The sequence below is a fragment of the Lonchura striata genome, chromosome 18 (genome assembly GCF_050655825.1).
Source record: "Lonchura striata isolate lonStrDom1 chromosome 18, ASM5065582v1, whole genome shotgun sequence".
Classification (NCBI taxonomy): domain Eukaryota; kingdom Metazoa; phylum Chordata; class Aves; order Passeriformes; family Estrildidae; genus Lonchura; species Lonchura striata.
In genome coordinates, this window is record NC_140720.1 from 3,807,194 (window position 1) to 3,823,989 (window position 16,796).

Here is a 16,796-nt window from a genome sequence, read left to right on the forward strand (position 1 = left end):
GTGAAGGTGTCAGAGGGCAGGGGTAGATGGGATATTTGGAAGGAATTCCTCCCTGTGAGGGTGGGGAAGAGCTGGGATGGAATTCCCAGAGATGCTGCGACTGCCCCATCCCTGGAAGTGTCCAAGGCCAGGTGGGACAGGATGAGCTCAGCTTTGAGGTCCCTTCCAACCCAGAGCATTCCATGGTCCATAATGGTGAGCCCTTGCAGGCAGCTCATCCCCCAGGCTCTGCTCTCAGGCCACTGGGGCTGCTTGCTGAGGCTGTTGGGGCATTTTTGGGAAAGTAAATTCCCTTTCTGCAAAGTGAATCACATCTGCCAGCTCTCCAGTTCCTCCTTATTCCCGTTTTTCCCTCTAAGATGCCGACTGCAGTGACTGGAAGAGAGCAAATGCGTGGTATTAGTGGAAAAGCTGCTCTGATTTATTCCTAGAACAGACATTTGCTGTTTGTAGCTGGAAGGAGGGTGAAGCTCAGACTTGTAATTGCTTATTGTGGATTAATTATTGCTGACAATTAATGTCCTTCAGTGTTGAGCTTGTGCTCTTGAAGAAAAGAGGTGGGAGGGTAGGAGTAAGGAGGAAAACCTCAAAATACTAAAAATACTAAAAGTGTCTTACTCAGAGATGAAGCAATACATTGAGTACTCATGAGGATTTTAGCATGAGTTGTATTAGTGGCCAAGGAAGTTCCTACAAGGAGGATGATGTTTTCCCCATGTTTTCCAGGTGTTTGTGGAGCTGGCTAAAGAGCAGGAGGAGGAGGACAGCAGCTTTGGCACCCTGAACAGCAGCCTGTGGTGGGAGAGGACGCAGGAGGACCGAGTCATTTTCTGAGCTCCTCGTGCTCCTGTGGGTGCCAGCACCAATCCTCCCTCTGCTCCTGGAGCTGGGGTGGGCAAGGCCAGCTGGGTTTGGGGGCCCTGAGCGTGTCCCACTGTTCCTGGCCTTGGAAATAACGCCACAGGAGCCGTGAGCATCCCACTGCTCCTCTGGCTGACCCTGAATCCTCCTCCCCTCGCTGCCCCCGGGTTCTGCTGGGCAGGAGGGCACTGCCACAACATCTCCTGGGGCTGGGGCTGGGGCTGGAGCTCCCACCTGGCTCTGCTGGGCAGGAGGGCACTGCCACGGCATCTCCTGGGGCTGGGGCTGGTGCAGGAGCTCCCACCTGGCTCTGCTGGGCAGGAGGGCACTGCCACGGCATCTCCTGGGGCTGGGGCTGGGGCTGGAGCTCCCACCTGGCTCTGCTGGGCAGGAGGGCACTGCCACAGCATCTCCTGGGGCTGGGGCTGGTGCAGGAGCTCCCACCTGGCTCTGCTGGGCAGGAGGGCACTGCCACAGCATCTCCTGGGGCTGGGGCTGGTGCAGGAGCTCCCACCTGGCTCTGCTGGGCAGGAGGCTGGGCTGTCCTTCAGGAAAAGCCTGTCTGAGCAGAGCCAGTCTCTGCTGGAGCCTCCTGCCCCGGGGCTTTGCAGGCTCTGGCGGTGCCCTGGGCACTCTGCCCGTCCTGCACACCCACCCCTGCTCCTCCACCAGCTCAGCCATGCCTGCTTCTGCTTTGAAGATGCCCCTGCTGAGAAGAGAGGGGGGAAACCACTGCAGAGTCCCTGTCCTGCTGCAAGGAGGGTCCTGAACTGCACGGCCAGCTCGGCTCGGCGCCCCAGCAGCCTGGAAATGTTCATTGGCAGATCAAAAGTGGCACTTTGCTGGCACTCCCAGTCCTCTCCCCTGCAGGGTGGCAGCTGTGTGCTGCCATGTGGTGCCACTGGGGTTTGTCCTGCATGCTGGGGGGCGCGGGGTGGGCAGAGTGGATGTGGCTGTGCCCTGTCTCCATCCCGAGCAGTCTGATTGTTCCCCTGGCTGTCGCAACGCGTGTCCTGCCAGCTGCTCTCACACACAGTGCTTTGGAGATGTTTGCATTTTCCTTGCCAGTGCATTCATGAGCTCCAGTGGTTCCCAGTCCCTCGTTGTTGTGGTTGCAGTCAGTAGCACAGGGCCCATTTTGTCACCCCCTTTGCAAAACCCCAAATCAAATGGTCCCAGGTCACAGCCTCACCCATAAGAAAGGTGCCTTTGGTTTGCATAGAAGCACTAAAAAGAGTAGACTATGTGGTCCTTTAGCCTGAGATATGACAGATGTATGTTGAAAGTATATTATTTTTTTGGTTTTTTTCTACACAAAGCTATCATCACTTTTTTTTTTTCATTTTTTAAGGGGAAATTAAAGATTGCTTCCCAGTTCATTTTGCTCTGGAATGAACAGATACAAGGATGTGTTTCTATTGAGACATTGTCTTCATAAGTCATATCATTTATGTGTCTTCACTTTAAAGTTAGAAAAGGCCTTGCTTTTTCTTGAGAAAACAAAAAAATTGGTAAATTTGGAGTTGTGTGTCCCAACTGTTTGGAGTTACCAGGCAATACTGTGTGTGATATGTCTGATAATGGCTGATCACTGCGTTCAGCCAAAATCTGTTTCCATCAGTTTCTGATATAGGGAAATGTGAACTCCTTATGCAGACTTTTCCTTCCTCTTTTGTACCCATAGGTTGCATAGAAATGCATAATTTTGGGTTTGTAGTTAAAATTTGAGCCCAAGTCCTACAGAAAGCCCTGGACATCCCAGGGAACAACAATCCTGGAAAGAATTAAAAGGACAGGATTAAAGCGAACTGCAGCTCCAGCACTGCCTGACAGGGGTGAAACTTCCCTGTCAGAAAAGAAAAAAAAAACCCAAATTCAGATGTCATATTTCTTTAGCCTCAGCCCTGCTGCTGGCTGGGAGCTCTGAGCTTTTGCCTTGATTTGGAGCAAATTGGGACTCGGAATTCTCTTGGCACTTTCCCTTGCAGGTGTGTACAAGTTGAGTGCATTTTCCCCAAATCCCACATTTCTTTGGTCTCTTTTTGCCAGTGGTGTTTCAGCCAAGTGTCACCTGCCCATCAATCCAGCACATTCTTGTCACCTGGATTTAGGGAATTAGTGTGACCTGTGAGCAGCCTTGGTGTCTGCCTTGAATTTATTCTTTCACTTGGAGTTAATAGTCTGTAAAATAGTTCTGTGCTGTCTGTTTCAGGTATTTCCATATTTCCTTACATTTCAGGTGGGAAAACTTTGGATTAAAGCCAGATTAGCTCAGTTTGGTGCTGTTGTTTGTTTTGGAGGAGCCCAGTGGATGGTGGCACTGGTTTTTGTGAAGCTACAGACAGGACAGGGAATTTGGCTCATTAAATTAATTCCCTGTTTGGTTGGGATTTTTTTGGCCTGGTGACATCATGTGTTAAAGTGGGGCAGAATTCCACCCCGAAACATCACTGTCCTCATATCAGAAGTGTTTCAAAGTGTCCTAAGATGTCTGTAACTGCCAGAATAGGGAAAAAAAAACAGGCAAAATTAAACCAGGAACCAGCAGAGCTTTTTTCCTGGCATTTGAAGCTCTTTGTTCAGCTGTTGTCAGTGACTTTCCAAATCCCATCCATCCAACACAAACCCAGCCTGTGCTCCCAGAGATAAACTGGATTTAGAGGGATTTGGGGTAAATCCAGCCAGTTTGGCTCCCCATCCCCAGGTGAGATGTCGGAGCTGCCTTGCAAGGTTTGTGATGTACCCAAAGCCTGGAAAACGCCTTCACTTCGTGCTGTTGCTACAAGGTTGTATTTTTCTATGGAGAGTTTCACGTGTCTGGTTTTGTTTAGGTTCCCAAGAAAAGTCCTTATTTAAAAGTATCTTTGTTCAGCAAGTGAGATTTATTGCACAGCCAACATGCAGAGCTCTGACAGCAGAAGCAGAGGGTGTCAGCCTGGAGGTGACACATTTGTGACACTCCTCCTGCTGCTGGACCACGAGCAGCTCCTTTTACACACTTGCCTTTCTTTCAGCACTTGGCTGTACTTGTAAAGATGAGGATTTTCCTCTCCCAGCCGGAAATACTCCCAAAATAAAGATGGATTGGGTTGTTAAACTCCTGGCTTTCTGGCTGTTTTGTTGTGCTGGAAACAGGGATGGTTTTCAAAGCCTGGGCTGATTTTGGGGTGCGCCAGAGTTTCGGGTGGCTGGGCTCAGGCAGAGGGATTTTATGGGATTATAAATAAATAGAGGGATTACATGTTGGCACGGCCAGGCTCTGGGGCTGCAGTATTTACATATTTGAAACCGAACTGGGGGGATTTTTGCAGAGTTGCGACACGGAGGATCCGACCGCCCGCGGCGGCGCTTCGCAGGCGGGTCCCTTCAGCCCAGCTTCGGGCCAGCAGTGACCCCAGGGCAGCTGCGTGCTCCTGGCATGGCACATCATCCATCTGCAGGGCTGAATCACCCCCAGCCACTGGGAAATTCACCCCACTTAAAAAAAACAATTCATTTCTGTGCTTGGGGGGATTCGCTGGGTGGGTGCTGGCCCTGGGTGAGGGGCAGTGGAATGGGGGAGGTTTGGCAGGAGGTGGGACATGGAATGTGCTCCGAGGGATGGATGGAGGGCACTGCCAGCTCCTGGCCTGGCCTGTGGGACTGCCAGGTCCATGGACAGACCCTGCTGGGGAGGAGGAGGAGGAGGTGTTCACCTCCAGCCTCATGGGTCAGTGAAGGGTGCAGCAAAATAAAAGTGGTTTTTGCTCCCTGAGCTCCCCAGTGGAGAGGAAATAACCCCAAAGGAGCTGAACCTGAGCTGGGGGACAGTTCCCAGCAGTTCATACTCCTTTGTTTCTGATGCTGTGGAAGGGCAGTGTGCCATGCTTTTTGTTTTTTAAGCTGTAAAATTAATTCGTTCTCTTATAATGCTTCTTTCAGAAAGTCCCTGATTTAACATGCTGAATTTCCCTTGGATAAGGGCTTCCCGGAGCTCTTGCTGTCCTTTCTCCTCTGCTTGGCATGTCCCCCTGGAAGGGCCTGGCTCCCTTCCCAGCTCCTCTCTTCCTCCTGGCAGACACAAAGGCTGGTCCCGAGTCCCCTTCAATTAATGATATTTTAATTTCTGCTCAGTGAAGCCCTGGGAGCTTGGGGTCCCACTTCAGCAGCAGGGCCAGGAGCAGGATGGGGAACCCCAGGAGGTGCTGGAGCAGGTGTCTTTTCTGTGAAAAAGCCTTTTCTGTAGCTAATGTGCAGTCAGGGCAGGGCTGGGTGCCACACTGAAGGACAGGTTTTGGTCAGAAAAGTGCTGTTTTTTGGTGAAGTGCACCTCGGATGAGCTTTCTGCAGTCACGAGGAGCCTTGCCCGTTGCTCCCCTATTGCCCAACACGAAGAGATGCCAGAAAACGCTTCTGCTCCTCTCCTAAATGAGCTCATGCCTTGAAAATGAGAAAATCAGCAGCTGCAGCAGAGCCTCAGCCTTTTGTTAAGCAACAACCTTGTGGTTTGAGGCAGCTCTGCAAATCAGATGCACAATCCTCGAGCTGTGGAAGTTCCGGGACAGTCAAATTCATTTAACTCGTTGAATTATCCCGTGGCTGTGCACCCTCCCAGCTCCTTTGGATTCCCTGCCTCCTCTGATTTCCTCACCTCCCTGTTCTGAGTGCAGATCCACTGGAAAGATGTTTTGTTTTTCAACGCCCAACACGCTCCATCCTGCTTCCAGCTGTGCTGCAGCTGCTGGAAAAGCAATTAAAAGGAGTGGAAATTGGGAAAAAACCCGCTCAAAATGACTGGGAAAGGAGAAAGCAGAACTAAAATCCCGTTGGATCTGGGGTGCAGGATTTGTCTCAGCAGAGGAAGGAGCATTTGCTGGGTCAGGCTCTGGGCACGATGGGGACAGGGCAGAGTTTTCCCTCTGGAGGAGCTGGGCCAGGGACAAAGTGGCTTTGCCACCTCTCAGGAGTGAAGGTTCACCCCATCCCAGGCCACCCCAAGTCTGCTGCCTGCCGGGAACATCTGCAGGAGTGCAGTGAATCCTCCAAAGCGCGCTGTAAACATCCCCAGGCTCGGGGCCAGCTGGTTGTAGGTGCAGTTCCAAGGTTGGGTCATCGCTCCAGAAGTTTTGGGAGGGTTTGCCCGGGTGACGTCAGGCTGGAGAGGGGCATGGCCACCGGGCTGGGCCACCGGGCTGAGCCTCCCTGGGGCTGAAAAGGGACCAGGAGCCCGGACACCTCAGAGCTGGAGGACAGCTGGTCCCCATGGAAAACACAGCATCAGGTAAGGAGCCGCAGATTTCTCCTTTTTTTCATTAATTCATTTAGAAGTAGAGATGGAAAAATGGATTTAGAAGTAGACATGGACAAATTCTCCATGCGGGGTTTGAGTTTTCATGAGGGAATGATGAGTTTTTCCTAATAAATAAATGTATTTATTTATTGACACTGAATGCATAAAAGTTGCACCTTCCAGCTCTGTTTTCTGGTGGACTTTAAGTTCGCAACAAAATATTTTACAGGAAAAGGAGCAAAAATATTCAGCTTTTCTGGATGTGTGTGGATTTTGGCTCTCCCTGTGACTGCAGGTTGAGCCCTGGGTGATGATCCCTCCCTTTGCTCTCCTCCTCCTCCTGCCTTGATGTCACTAAAGGTGTCTAAAAATACAAAATCCCCATATTTCACTTCTCTGTATGAGCTGAAGTGTTGAGCTTTGATTAGGGACAGGCTTAGAGTTATTATTTTCAAGTTGAGAGTAGGAAAAAACAACCTGTTCCAGTCTGAGTTGGAGTGGAGTCAGTGCAAATCTGTCTCAGATTTATCAGATGCAAACACAAAAAAATCAGCAAGAACTGGCAAAGAGGAGGGGATGGAAAGAGCACTCTGCACTCTCCACGTGCAGGGATTCATCCTTGGCTTTGGGAAAGCCAGTGGATCCTCTGGGAAGTGTGAGATGCACCATGGATTTCTCCCTTTGAACTCAAAATTGAGAGGCTCCTGCCAGAGCTCCTGAAGAGCAGCTTGATTTTAGGAACTAAAATCATAAACTCCGGGAATGCTGCAGGTTGGAAGGGACCTCTAAAAGTCACCCAGTCCAACCCCCTACAGTGAGCAGGACATCTTCAAACAGACCTCAGAAAGTTGAATTTATAGAGGAAAACAGTCTGAAGAGGTGCCAAAGAGGAATTCCCTGAGATAGTAAATAAAGGGATTATATGGGATGTGCCTTCCTGGGACGGCTTCTGGTAGAGCAGAGCTGCGTGCAGGATCCAGGAAAAGTGATTGCAACACCTTGGCAGGGAGTTCCTGGAGAGCAGGAAGTTTGGATGCACTTCATGAGCCCCAGGAGACATCCAGCCTTACAAGTGGTGCTCTTAATGGGGTTAAAGTTTCCCAAACATCATTGCCTCCAGTTTCTGAAGTGTTTATTTTGCCTTCTGCATCTGAAGTTTTGAGCCTCAGGCCACACAGAGGATTCTCTCTTGGCTGTATTTTTTACCTTTTTGATGATTATCTAATAGATTAATTAGACACCTAATTTAAAGTTAATAATAATATTTATTAGGTATCTGAAAGTTAAATTCCACAGCCTTTTTAGGCAGCATCACTTATTTGAATTCCTGGCTTCATATTTGGCTCCTTGTGCTATTTGCTCCTTGCTCCACAGGCAAAAAGTAAATTAAAACCGGTAGAAACTTGGTTACAATTTTCTAAAAAGTTTTAGATCTGCTCCATCACTTTAAATCTGCTCCATCTTTTAAAAACCATCATGTTTTCCTTGTTATCCAAATACCACCACACTTTGTTTACTACCCAGACATCCTGGGCTGAGCTGCTGCTTTCAGTTCATGACTGAAATTCAGACCTGAGCAAAAAAAAAAACCAAACAAAAAAAGAAAAAAAGTGGCACTTCCTAGAAATCTCTTCCTATTTACCTTTAACCTTCAGTGCAGGCAGCAGGGAGGAAGTGTGGGAGGAAGCTTGGGCAGGGAAAGAGAGATAAGATAAGGTAAGGCCTGTGATAACACAGAAGGTAAATTGGGATCCTGGATCCCTTGCTCCTGCAGTACACAAATATTTAATTATTCCAAAAAACAAGCAGTGATGGCAACAGAGCAGTGGAACCCTTTATTAACTCCAGCTGCCCAATCCAAGAAATCAAGAAGGCTGTCCAAGGGGAATGGAGCACTCTGCCTTTGAGGCTGCTTTGATTTTGGGCTTTTTTTATTTTGGGTTTCAGCCATTTGAAAGGATTAAAGCACAAAAACGTGTTGGGAGGTTCCCTGCCCTGCTCCCCTGGGAAGGGGGTGAAACCCATCACTCTGACCTTGCTCCTGGGCCACAGGATTCAATCTGGAGCTGAAATAAATATCCCAAAGAAATATTCCCTGCCAAGCACTTAGGAGGATATTAAGGAGCACATGGGTGTTCTAATCCTGCCCTGCTCTAACTATATTAAAGTTCCTTAATACGTGGGTGAAAACAGAACAAATTTGTCTCTTACCAGCCTGGTGAAGACAGGCAGTGGCAGCCTCTATTTTAGGTTATTTTTAGCATCTGCCCAGTGTTTGTAACGTGATTCAGGGTCTGGTTCAGAACCCAGAGCACGTGAGCAGTGCTTTGCCAGCAAAGCACGAGCCTGAGGCCAGACACAAATTCACTTCCTGCAGTGAGACGTGGAAAGTGAGCGGCTGTCTTGTTCCACAAAGCCTCTTTGGGATGGGGAAGGATGAACCTGGATGAGGAAGGATGAATTTGGATGAGGAAGGATGAATTTGGGTGAGGAAGGATGAACCTGGGTGAGGAAGGATGAATTGGGATGAGGAAGGATGAGTCTGAATGAAGAAGGATGAATCTGGGTAAGGAAAGATAAGTCTGGGTGAAGAAGGATGAACCTGGGTGAGGAAGGATGAATTTGGGTGAGGAAGGATGAATTTGGGTGAGGAAGGATGAACCTGGGTGAGGAAGGATGAATTGGGATGAGGAAGGATGAGTCTGAATGAAGAAGGATGAATCTGGGTAAGGAAAGATAAGTCTGGGTGAAGAAGGATGAACCTGGGTGAGGAAGAATGAATTTGGATGAGGAAGGATGAATTTGGGTGAGGAAGGATGAACCTGGGTGAGGAAGGATGAATTGGGATGAGGAAGGATGAATTTGGGTGAGGAAGGATGAATTTGGGCAAGGAAGGATGAATTTGGGTGAGGAAGGATGAGTCTGAATGAAGAAGGATGAATTTGGATGAGGAAGGATGAACCTGGATGAGGAAGGATGAACCTGGATGAGGAAGGATGAATTTGGGTGAGGAAGGATGAACCTGTGGATGTGGAAGAGCCAGCTCAGAGTCCAGCCCAGCTCTCTGTTCCCTTGCATGATCTCGGTCTATTTCCTTTCAATCTGAGTTGTCCAAAGTTGAGGAGATAAGTTCTCCCCCTTTGACATGTTACTGGCTTCCTCTGAAGTGGTATTTAACTCCCAGTTACTTGTTTTATTCTAAATTATATAATTTTCTTTCCCATCTTAGCTGGAAAAATGCAGGAGGCATCCAAGAAAGCCTCACAAATATTTCAGCAAACCTGTGTTCTCCTGTGGAAAAATATTCTTCTGATGTGGAGGATGAAGTCAAAAAGTTTTCAGGCAAGTGTCTGTTCTTCCAAAGGGAAATCAGGATTTCTACTACAAAGTATTTCCACGTTGCATTGTTTTTGTGTGAGGGGATGTGAGAAGGCTCAGCTGTGGTTCCCTGGGAAATGTCAGCAGTTCCTTCTTCCTGTGACACTACAAATCTGCCTCGTGACAAAGCTGGCTGCTGGCTTTTTGCTTGTTGATCCTGCCCTGTGCAGAGGAACACAATGTCCAATTCATGGTTCCAGTGTCAAATTATCCACAGACCGCACTGGCTCCGGGACTAAGAAAACATATTTTCCATCTGCAACCTTGCTGGGATTTGAAAACCATCACACCTGTGGAACAGCTCTCCCTCGTGCCCGGGGGAAAGGCCTGGAGCTGGGCTGGGCAGTGGGGTCACAGCTGGGTTAGGAGGAGCCTCCCTGATGCCTTGGGGTGGTTACCTAAAAGAGAGGCATGATTCAGAGAATAAAAGTGGGTATTTATTGCAGGCTTTCAATAAATGCACCTTGGGCAGCCAGAAGCCTCTGAGGGGCTACACCTAAAATTAATGATGATCATGAGTTTTTCAGACAATTATAAGTTTGGCCATTTACATATCAGGGGTTAATCCTCCAGGCAATGGAGTCATTTACTCCAAGGTCACTGTTGTTCTCATCTCCCCAGGCCTGAGGCACTGAGGTGTCCTTGATTCCCAGGCCCGGAGAGGAATTTTTTGTCGGATAAAACAGGAGCACAGCAGCTGTGGAGTTTTAGGGTGACGCTGATCTGAGAAATAGAAAAGCCAAATCCTGAGGCGGCAGCAGCTCCCTGGGCCCCTCACGCCTGCATGTCCCTCCATCTTTCCCTGCAGGAATGGGTGGCCTCGCTGCTTTTCCTCTACATCCTGCGGGACGCCGCGGGGCTGATCGTGTCCTACCCCCGCCAGGAGTTCCCCTACAGACCCCTGGGGCGCCTGGACGACCCCGCCTTCAACGCCTCGGGGGTCACCCTCATCTTCACCCCCGCCACCAGCGCCACCAGGGCCATCATGGCCAAAGTGGCCTCCAGCTCGTCGCTGAGGGGTAAAAGCTCTTCAATCCATCTTCCTCCATGACTCAAGTGCACCTCACCCACCCTCATGGCACGGAGGGTCAAGAGCATTTGTCCCGTGTGATTTTTGAGGGAAAAAATTGTGGTGATGCCCATTTAATTGTGGTGATGCTCATTTTCATTGTTGTCTGAATAATCAGAGGTTCAGCTGTGCTGATTTTATGTCTTTTTAATATTAATTATTTTTTCAATATTTAATTTCAATATTATTCAATATTATTCAATATTATTATTTCAATATTATTCAATATTATTTCAATAATATTATTTCAATATTATTATTTCAATATTATTAAATATTATTTCAATATTATTCAATATTATTCCAATATTATTATTTCAATATTATTATTTCAATATTATTAAATATTATTAAAATATTATTATTTCAATAGTATTATTCAATAATATTATTCAATAGTGTTATTATTCATTATTATTATTTAATATTAATATTCAATAGTATCATTATTCATTATTATTGTTATTCTATATTATTATTCTTATTTATTATTATTATTCTATATGATTATTCTATATTATTATTCTATATTACTATTATTCATTATTATTCTTCAATATTACTATTATTCCACATTATTTTTCAATGTTATTACCAGAATTATTTTTTTCAATATTAATTTTTTTTTTCTAATGGCAGGTGTAATAATAGAAGAGGTAGAAAATGAGGCAAAAATGGAAGAAAAAGGACTTTCGGAAGAGGAAACGATTGGTGTTGTTTTTAAGGATGACTTCTCCTACACTCTCAGATTTCAAATAGGCAGCACGGTGTTTCCAGATGAAGGCTTAGAGCACATAGGTAACAAAAGAAATGAAACCCCAAGCTTTGATTTGGCATTAAAAACTGTTTAGCTGAATTTCTGTGCTGCTGTGACACCCCAGAGGGATGGAGGCTGCATGTGCCAACTGGCTGGAGAAAAACATGAGTTAAAATTTGAGGGTTTGTGTCTGTAAAAGGAAAAAAAAATATCAGAGAAAAAAGCTGTAAGAACATAAATATCACCCACAGTCAGAGAATGCTAGAATGGTTTGGGCTGGAAGGGACTCAGAGATCATCCAGTGCCTTTTTGCCCCTCTCCCTTTTGTACCTTAACACATCAAATCATGCCTGGAAAATGGGACTTGTGTGTGCATTAATGTCCCTGGCCAGAGATTCCACACACTGAAAAATAAAAGGCTGAGTAAACCCCAGTCTTGATTTCCTCACACTGAGGTAAAACTCATTTTCAAACCCATGTCATGCACAAGTATTTATATGTATGTGTATATGGAAATGTACTAATTAATATTGATTAATTATTTTTTAAAAATTTTGTTTCCCCAACAGAAACCTGCTGGGATTTTTCAGCAAAGCACTGTAAGGTTCCTCTGTACTGGTATGGGGGCTTCCTCTCTGTGCAGTCCAGCATCGATGCAGCAGTCATAGAAGTAAGTGTGCTCATGGTGGAATTTGCTGTTCTTCCCTCACTTCTGTGTAAACTTAAAACCCAAACTGATTAAACCAAAAATAGAGGGGAGAAAAAAAACTCAAACACCAAAAGAAACACCAAGCCAGTTTATTTTTCCAGCCCTAAAAGTGTCCAAGGCCAAGCTGAAAAGGGCTTGGAGCACCCTGGGATAGTGGGAGGGCTGGAACAAGGGGATCTTTAGGGTGTCCTCCATCCCAAACCATTCTGGGATTCTGATCTTCTGCAACTTCTTAAATAATTAGTGTAATTCAAAATGTAAAAGAATGACAGATCATCCTCATGGCTCGAGGCAGTGAATGGAACAAGGATTTAATAGTGTTTATTGCAAGCCAGCACAAAAAGATGCTAATTACTGGTTATTTTAATGCTTGTAACCCCCTGTTTGTTCTGAGGTCGGCTATTTCATTGCAGAAATGAACTTAACTTAATTTCTAATTTCCTTTAGATGAAAACCAACCACTCTGTGTGGAAAGAAATGAAGTCAATTACTGGAGTTCACCTGCAAACTGTGATGAAACCTCTGTTTAAACTGGATTACCTTTGGTTCATTATCTGTGCCATACTGAACTACTGCCCATACATGCACTTTTTATCAGTGAAAGTTCTCAAGGAGAAGAAGAAGCTGAAGATATTGATGAGAGCAATGGGTCTGCAAGATATTGCCTTCTGGTAAGCCTCCAAAATCAGTGTGTAATTACAGGGATTATTTTATCAAGTGTATATTTGTCAAGCCTGGTCTGGTGGGAGGTGACTCTGCCCATGGCAGGGGTGGAATTAGGGGATTTTTGAGGTGTCTAAACCACTCTGGGGTTCTCTTTGCTTTGTTCCCAAGCCTGTTGGTCTGAGGCAGTTTTTTTTGTAGTTGTTTTGTTGCTTCTCCTCCCCAAAAAGAGGAGAAGATCTCCTTGTGGAGCAGCATATGTGCAGCAGGGTTTGCCTCCAGAAAATGGGTGGAACGCTCAGAAAAAGCAAAGAAACAACAAATTCTGGAGAAACCCCTAAATGCTGAGGCAGAGGAGGGGCACTGGGTCTATCCAAACAGGCTTCCTAACCCATCTGGGCGTGAATATTTCACAGCATTAGGAAAGCACATGGATAGAAGTGCTGGCTGCAGATTCTCTGCCTCCCCTTGCTGCCCTCACTGCAGACATCTGGGCAGCTGCCAGACCTGAATTTGTGGAAGAACCTTTTTCCTGAGCAGTGACCAAGCACTGAGCAGGCTGCCCAGAGAGGGTGTGGAGTGTCCCTCCCTGGAGACACTCCAGACCCAGCTGGACACATTTCTGTGCTGGGATGTCCCTTTTTGAGCAGAGACATCGCCCCTCCGTGTCCCTTCCACCCTCACCCTTCCTGTGCCTGTCTGATATTTTCACCTGCCCAGTCTGCAAATGGTTGAAAATACAAAATATTTGAATTCATGCCACTTTGGCTATGTCATGGCAAGTGTTGTCATGCTCAGAAGTAACTGTGCCTTCTCTTACAGGTTGTCCTGGAGTTTGCTGTACACCGTGTACATCTCCATCACAGCCAGCCTGCTGACCTGGGTCACCCTGAGTGAAGTTTTTAATCACAACAGCTTTTTGGAAGTGTATTTTTTTTATTTCTTTTATGGCATGGCATGTGTAAGTTTACATTTCTATCCTTCTATGATGCACCTTTTATTTTTTTTTTCTAATTAAAATATCTGAAAGACTGCAGAGTTTTTTAGGGCTGGAATTATATGAGAAAGTAACAAAAACAGTCTACTGTGATTTATTGTTATTTTTTATAGGCTAGATTTTAGGTAATCTTTTGTATATTTTTTATACCACTCACATTATATTTCAGGATATTCTGACTCTAAATCAGAGTAAAGAGAGGTGCTAAAATGAGGCTGGGAGTGACTTGTCTGTCCTTATAAACATGCCCTAAATCTCAGAGCTGTCTGCTAGACAAAGCCTCGTTCATCTGGAGGGAACAACTGCAACCCAGTTGGGTCTCAGATTTTGCTCCTATTTTCATGTTGTTTTATTTTTAATTGCAGCAGAAATGCATCCCGCTAACTACTGGTTTTCTCTGCTGCAGATTCACTTCACTTTCCTGCTCAGCTCGTTGCTAAAGCAGCCAAACATTTCCAGCTTTGTGGGATTTCTCCTTCACATCCTCTTTGGGGCACTGGGCTTTTTGACGTTGTTTGAAAAACTGCCACGGGCTTTGGAATGGACTTTAAACATCTTCAGTCCCTTTGCCTTCACAGCTGGCCTTGCAACGGTATGTCCATAATGAAACCAGTGCATCACAAAAGCTCAGCCCCCAAAATTCTTCCAGAGAGCAGCAAAATCCACGATCTGCATCACCAGAACAGCCAAATCACCCCACTCTGCTTTTCAAAAGAAAACTTGACTCCGAAAAATTCTTTTAAAAATCTAAACAATTTGTGCTAAATCGTGGCAGAGATGGTTGGACGCTCAACTGCATCACAAATTTTACTGCAACAGATTTAAATCGCTAAAATGAGCAGTGGGATGTGGCTGGTGGGTACCAGGGGCTGCAGGAACTGGGGGCTGGAAGTGCTGTCTGTGCAAACAGCACTCTGTAACTTCTGCATGGTCTGAAATTCAGCTTACTGAGGCATTTCTGGTGCTTGTGGTCAGAATAAACCCTTTTCCTCCTTAGAAACAGCGTCATGGTCACGAGTGAATTGGTTTTGAGTGAAAATGGCTGTGATGACACAGCAGTAGCTCACACAAAATATTTCTGTCTGAAGGAAATGTTGCATCTGAATTTTTTTTTCTTTTTTTTTTTCCTCCTCTAGATGGTAAAACTAGAAAAATATGGACCAGCATTTAGCCCAGAGCTGTACCCTTTTTATAACCTGTACCTCGTCCTGAGCCTTGACAGTGTCTTGTATTTCCTCTTGGCCATCTACTTTGATAAGGTTTTGCCTGGTGAGTGAAAATGTGAGGGGAAAAATGCAAATTTCATTGCTTTTTCTTCCATAATTCCCTGCTTTTTAGAGGGAAAGTTACCAAAGGGGTGGTGGGAGGAGAGAAAACTGCAGTGGGATCCTGCTCCGACAGCCCTGACCACTGAGGTTGGATGGGTGTTGTAGGACTTGTTCTGATTTTTTGGGACCAAGGAGGTTGTAAATGGCTGTGATTATTCCCCACCTGCATTTACAGGTATGGATAATTTAAATTGCAGAGTTTATACATTCTTTCACTCTGCTGGAAGTTCACATCCTCCACTGCTGGGGGAGCGGTGGCTGGGCTGGGCATTTATTGGAGTTGAGAGAGGGAGGTTTTGGGGTTGATATTTCACCTTCTCTGCCTCTGATTCAGGCAAGTACGGGGTCCCACATCCTCCTACCTTCTTCCTGAGACCCTCCTACTGGCTCGGGGGCAGCAGTGGGTACGTGGGGGTGAGAGCTGGCAGCAGCCACGACCCCGTTCTCGGCGGCGACACCGAGCCGATGCCAGCGGGCTTCGATGGCAAGGAAGCCATCAGGTGAGGAGCTCCTTTTGGAAGGAAAATACAGCTCTGCCTGGATCGTTTGGCTCTGGAGAGCACAGCCACACTGCACTGGTGAGGGTGAGGCTGGCAGCTGGCACTGTGGATGAGATTAATTCAAACGTGTCACAGCCAGGGGTTGTTCAGTTTTTCATCCCGCTCCAGAGCTGGATTTGAACATTTATTGGATGTGGAGCATCCTCCAGCTCCCTTTCCTGCATTTCCCTCTCAGCAGTGAGTCTGTTCCCATTCCCCAGCATCTCCAAGCACAGAGTGTGCTGCAGAAAATGCTGCACTGTCCATCCTTGCAGGGCTGGGTGGGCTCGTGGCTGGTGATGCCTTCTGGTTGTTACCAGAAAGAAAATTATTATCTGCCATAATAACAGCTAGGTCATCACTCCTAATTAAACATCTACATTTATATCCTCCTCCTTCACTCACAAAATATTCCTCAAGTTTAGCTTTGAAACCTTTTAAACAGCTTTTAGGAAAGCACAGGGCCTAATCCTGCTTTAAAGGCACCAGAAATTAATTACATCAAGGGATTCCTTCTGATTCCTTCTGCAGGACCAGTTGGAGGAGGAGGTTGGGAAATATTCCCCCAAAAGGTTTCAAAGTTTAATTTGAGGCAGGGGAAACAGCCCCAAATTGTGATTCAATAAGTAATGGCTTGCTTACTTTTCTTTAGACTAAACAATATTAAAAAAATATTCAAGAAGAACAACAAGAGCACCGAAGCTTTAAAGGGTAAGGAGAGGCTTTGTAATTATTTTATTCATTTTTCACTAGTTAAGAGCCCAAAGTGTTTGGAAATGTACTGGCTGTGCTGAATTCTGCCTCTGGGCCTGTTGAATTATATTGTGCAATGGTTTTTTCTGCAGGAGTAAATTACTGGCAAAGTTCTACCAGGTCGTTATCTCCCTGTTCCCTCCAGGAAAATCACTTGTTTATATTTTTTTTTGCAACAGCAGAAATCTCCTTAAAAGCTGTGTTCTTGCAGTTATGAACCACTCTAGAAATCCCCTCTCAAACCTCCCTTTCAAAATGTAAACTATTTTGGGCAAACTTGGGATTTTATGGCCAAATCTGCTGTCCCTGCCTGAGCTGTGTTCTCCAAGCATTTGCCAATGCAAATATTTGACACAGCCAGAGTGAAGTCATGGGGTATTTGTTAAATGCCGTTGTTTAACAAGAACTCCAAGTGATAATATCAGAAATGAAAAATACAAAAATATTTAAAATATCAGCATGACCTCAAAGGT

General features: G+C 46.0%; 2 protein-coding genes across 6 annotated transcripts in view; both read left to right on the forward strand.

The window, feature by feature from the left end:
• Positions 1 to 3,959, forward strand: part of ABCA5 (ATP binding cassette subfamily A member 5) — a 41,269-nt gene extending 37,310 nt beyond the window's left edge. Inside the window, exons 40-41 of one of the 2 annotated variants that reach the window (XR_014949292.1) lie at positions 727 to 1,087; positions 1,156 to 3,959. Coding sequence is in view for 1 of the 2 variants with exons in the window: in XM_077787396.2 (XP_077643522.2) it covers positions 727 to 834 (108 nt within the window). In the remaining variant the exon portion in view is untranslated. The remainder of the gene's footprint in view (positions 1 to 726; positions 1,088 to 1,155) is intronic. The other variant, XM_077787396.2, reaches the window with a different exon arrangement.
• Positions 3,960 to 5,974: 2,015 nt separating this feature from the next.
• Positions 5,975 to 16,796, forward strand: part of LOC110474452 (ATP-binding cassette sub-family A member 9-like) — a 31,372-nt gene continuing 20,550 nt past the window's right edge. Inside the window, exons 1-11 of one of the 4 annotated variants that reach the window (XM_031506402.3) lie at positions 5,975 to 6,121; positions 9,360 to 9,472; positions 10,317 to 10,527; positions 11,217 to 11,375; positions 11,904 to 12,004; positions 12,491 to 12,714; positions 13,529 to 13,667; positions 14,110 to 14,295; positions 14,840 to 14,972; positions 15,366 to 15,531; positions 16,223 to 16,281. In XM_031506402.3, the coding sequence (XP_031362262.3) occupies positions 6,103 to 6,121; positions 9,360 to 9,472; positions 10,317 to 10,527; positions 11,217 to 11,375; positions 11,904 to 12,004; positions 12,491 to 12,714; positions 13,529 to 13,667; positions 14,110 to 14,295; positions 14,840 to 14,972; positions 15,366 to 15,531; positions 16,223 to 16,281 (1,510 nt within the window). In that variant the 5' untranslated portion in view covers positions 5,975 to 6,102. Of the gene's footprint in view, positions 6,122 to 8,504; positions 8,617 to 8,911; positions 8,937 to 9,357; positions 9,473 to 10,316; positions 10,528 to 11,216; positions 11,376 to 11,903; positions 12,005 to 12,490; positions 12,715 to 13,528; positions 13,668 to 14,109; positions 14,296 to 14,839; positions 14,973 to 15,365; positions 15,532 to 16,222; positions 16,282 to 16,796 lie in introns of those variants that run through there. The other 3 variants (XM_085556649.1, XM_085556650.1, XM_085556651.1) reach the window with 3 other exon arrangements.